At 42.8% G+C, this 2,748-nt stretch overlaps 1 protein-coding gene across 2 annotated transcripts in view; it reads right to left on the reverse strand.

Annotated features, from left to right (window-relative positions):
- The window catches only part of Nsun4 (NOP2/Sun RNA methyltransferase family member 4), a 19,297-nt gene that overhangs the window by 6,150 nt on the left and 10,399 nt on the right, over window positions 1-2,748 (reverse strand). For both annotated transcript variants that reach the window (XM_005371485.3, XM_026778190.1), the window contains exon 4: window positions 1,318-1,478. In XM_005371485.3, the coding sequence (XP_005371542.1) occupies window positions 1,318-1,478 (161 nt within the window). The remainder of the gene's footprint in view (window positions 1-1,317; window positions 1,479-2,748) is intronic.

The following is a 2,748-nucleotide window of genomic DNA, read 5'->3' on the forward strand; positions in this document are numbered from 1 at the left end:
AGGCTCCAAAACTACAGAGAAACCCTCTCTTGAAAAATCAAAAAAAAAAAAAGGGTTTTAAAGCTGGAGGTAGTGGTGGCACACGCTGTTATTCCCAGCACTTGGGAGGCAGAGGCAGACGGATCTCTGTGAGTTTCAGGCCAGCCTGGACTACAGAGCAAGTTACAGAATAACCAAAGCTACACAGAGAAACCTGTCTCAAAAAACAAGAAGGGGGCAGGTTTCAATAATATATACAACAAGAGAATGTGAGAGAAACAGTTGGACAGCAGCAATACTGATGGATACAGAAAACCTGCTCACGGCCAGTGGAAGCAAGATTGGCAGAACCCTGGAGAAATTCCCAAACTTTGTCAAATCTTAGCTGATGGAAACCATCAACCAGCAATCATACTTCAAAAGCACAAAACAAAAAAGGACTAAACCTGAGGATATTTCAATTAATTAAAAAGTCATAAATGAGAGGCAGGCGGATCTCTGTGAGTTCGAGACCAGCCTGGTCTATAAGAGCTAGTTCCAGGACAGGCTCCAAAACCACAGAGAAACCCTGTCTCGAAAAACAAAAAAAAAAAAAAAAAAAAACCAAAAAAAAAGTCATAAATGTCAGAATGAAAACAACACATTGCCATTTCCATTTTTTTAAAGATCACCATTTTTTTTAAAACTTTATTTAACTTTATTTCATGTGCATTGGTATAACGATGTCAGATTCTCTGGAACTGGAGTTACAGACAGCTGCAAGCTGCCATGTAGGTGCTGGGAATAGAACCCAGGTCCTCTGGAGGAGCAGTCAGTGCTCTTAACCACTGAGCCATCTCACCAGCCCCACCATTTCCATTTTTAAGAAACTTACAAATACCTATAAAGGCTATAGAAAACAAAAACAATAGTCTGCAGGAAGAGGAAGTAGATGACTATGTACAGGTCTAAAAAGAAAGCTTATTTTTCACCTGATACCTCCTGAATTTTGCACTATGTGCTATATTAATATTCAGAAATAAATAACATGTTCTCATTCAAACTCATCTTCATGAGGGCTTCCAAGCAACCAAGTGACTTCAGGAATAAAATATGCCTAATAACTTCTTCCACACTCAGTTAGGTTCACATTCTTTTTGCTGCCAACTATCACTAATGAAAATAGTAGCAAGTCATCCAAGCTGAATTTAGAATTCTCCAAATAGCTCTTCCTCCAAGTCACTCATGGAGAACTGTCTAGGTGCGAAAACAGCCCTGCACAATCAAAACACAGGGGCTGGATCTTACCCCTGGGACCTGAAGCCAGAGCTCAGAGGTCAGAGGTCAGAAATCACTTACCCGGTCATAGGTGTCCCCCTCCAGTTCTCCCCACTTCCTGCCATCCCATGAGGTCACTCGAACTTGATTCCCGTCCCTGATGTCTTGGGGCACATAACTGTCCAGGACTTTCTGTAGTCTGCCTGTTCGGGAAGTGGAGAGGTCGTTGGCAGCAAGATTGCCTGTGTGGAAATAAGAGTCTTCAGAGGCTGCAACCCAACAGCATAGCACACTAACAGAAGGAGCTGATAGGAAATGAAACCAATTCTCAGACATAAATAATCAACACATACCCCAGAGACAGGGATATTTATTATATATGTGGCCAAATCAGTCACTCTGGAGTGGCGGTCATGAGAACAAATATGTAGCAAAAGGAAAAGTAAACAGACAAAGCAGGTCAAGAAAAGAGTATTTCTAAAGAAATATGCTCTCTCCCACTACCCCTTTACTCTGTTACAGGGTCTTGTTCTGTAGCCTAGACTGCCCATGAACCTGTGGTCATCCTGCCTCAATGCTAGGTTTACAGCGTACTAGCCATGCCGATTTTACCGTTTGCTGTGGACCCAGGTTATTGCTATGGCGCCTAGACTGTTCTCAGACTTCTCAAGCAAATCTGTCTCAGGTCCTGAGTAGCTGGGACTACATATATATATACATATATCAGTGTGCCTAGCTATCCAATCTCTTTGAAACATTTGTGTCTTAGCTAGGTATCTATTTCTGTGATAAAAGCAACTTGGGGAGCTTACAGTTTATAGTCCATCACAGAGGAAAGTCAGGGCAGGAAGTCAAGGCAATAACCTGGAGGCAGAAACTGAAGCACAGACCATGTAGGAACTGCTTATCTGCCTGCTCAGTTTGCTTTCTTCTCTACCCCAGGACCACCTGCCCAGGGGTACTACCCAGAGGGAGCTGGGCCCTCCCATATCAACAACTAATTCATAACTGCTGAGCCACCTTCCCAGTCTGCAAGCAATCAGACAAAGACCTTTTCTCAGCTGAGGCTCCTCTTCGCAGATAATTCTAGCTTGTGTCAAGTTGAGAAACAAAACAGTACAAGACAATATGTCTCTCTTCGGCTTCAGTCGACACTCTAGGTTATTCACTGAGAATTTAAAATTTATTCCTTAATCACAGAACCCCAACTTTACCAACAGAAGGCAATGGACACCAACAGAGTACCTCTCATGGCTTTCTCTTACAGCTAAGTACGATTAAAGCACTCGGTCTGGCTAAGAACTGTAGACATAAATATCAAGTGGGACCTCTGGGAAATAACGTCTAAAGGCTAACTCAATCATTTCCTTCCGTCTCAGACTGAAATGGGCTGGCTGAAGTTCAAGCAGCTATCTTGTACCATGATATTGATCCTAAGAATGACACCTATAAATCAAGCAGTGGTGGTACACACCTTTAATCCCAGCACTCGGGAGGCAGAGACAGGCGGAT

This window comes from Microtus ochrogaster, unplaced genomic scaffold (assembly GCF_000317375.1).
Source record: "Microtus ochrogaster isolate Prairie Vole_2 unplaced genomic scaffold, MicOch1.0 UNK110, whole genome shotgun sequence".
Classification (NCBI taxonomy): Eukaryota; Metazoa; Chordata; class Mammalia; order Rodentia; family Cricetidae; genus Microtus; species Microtus ochrogaster.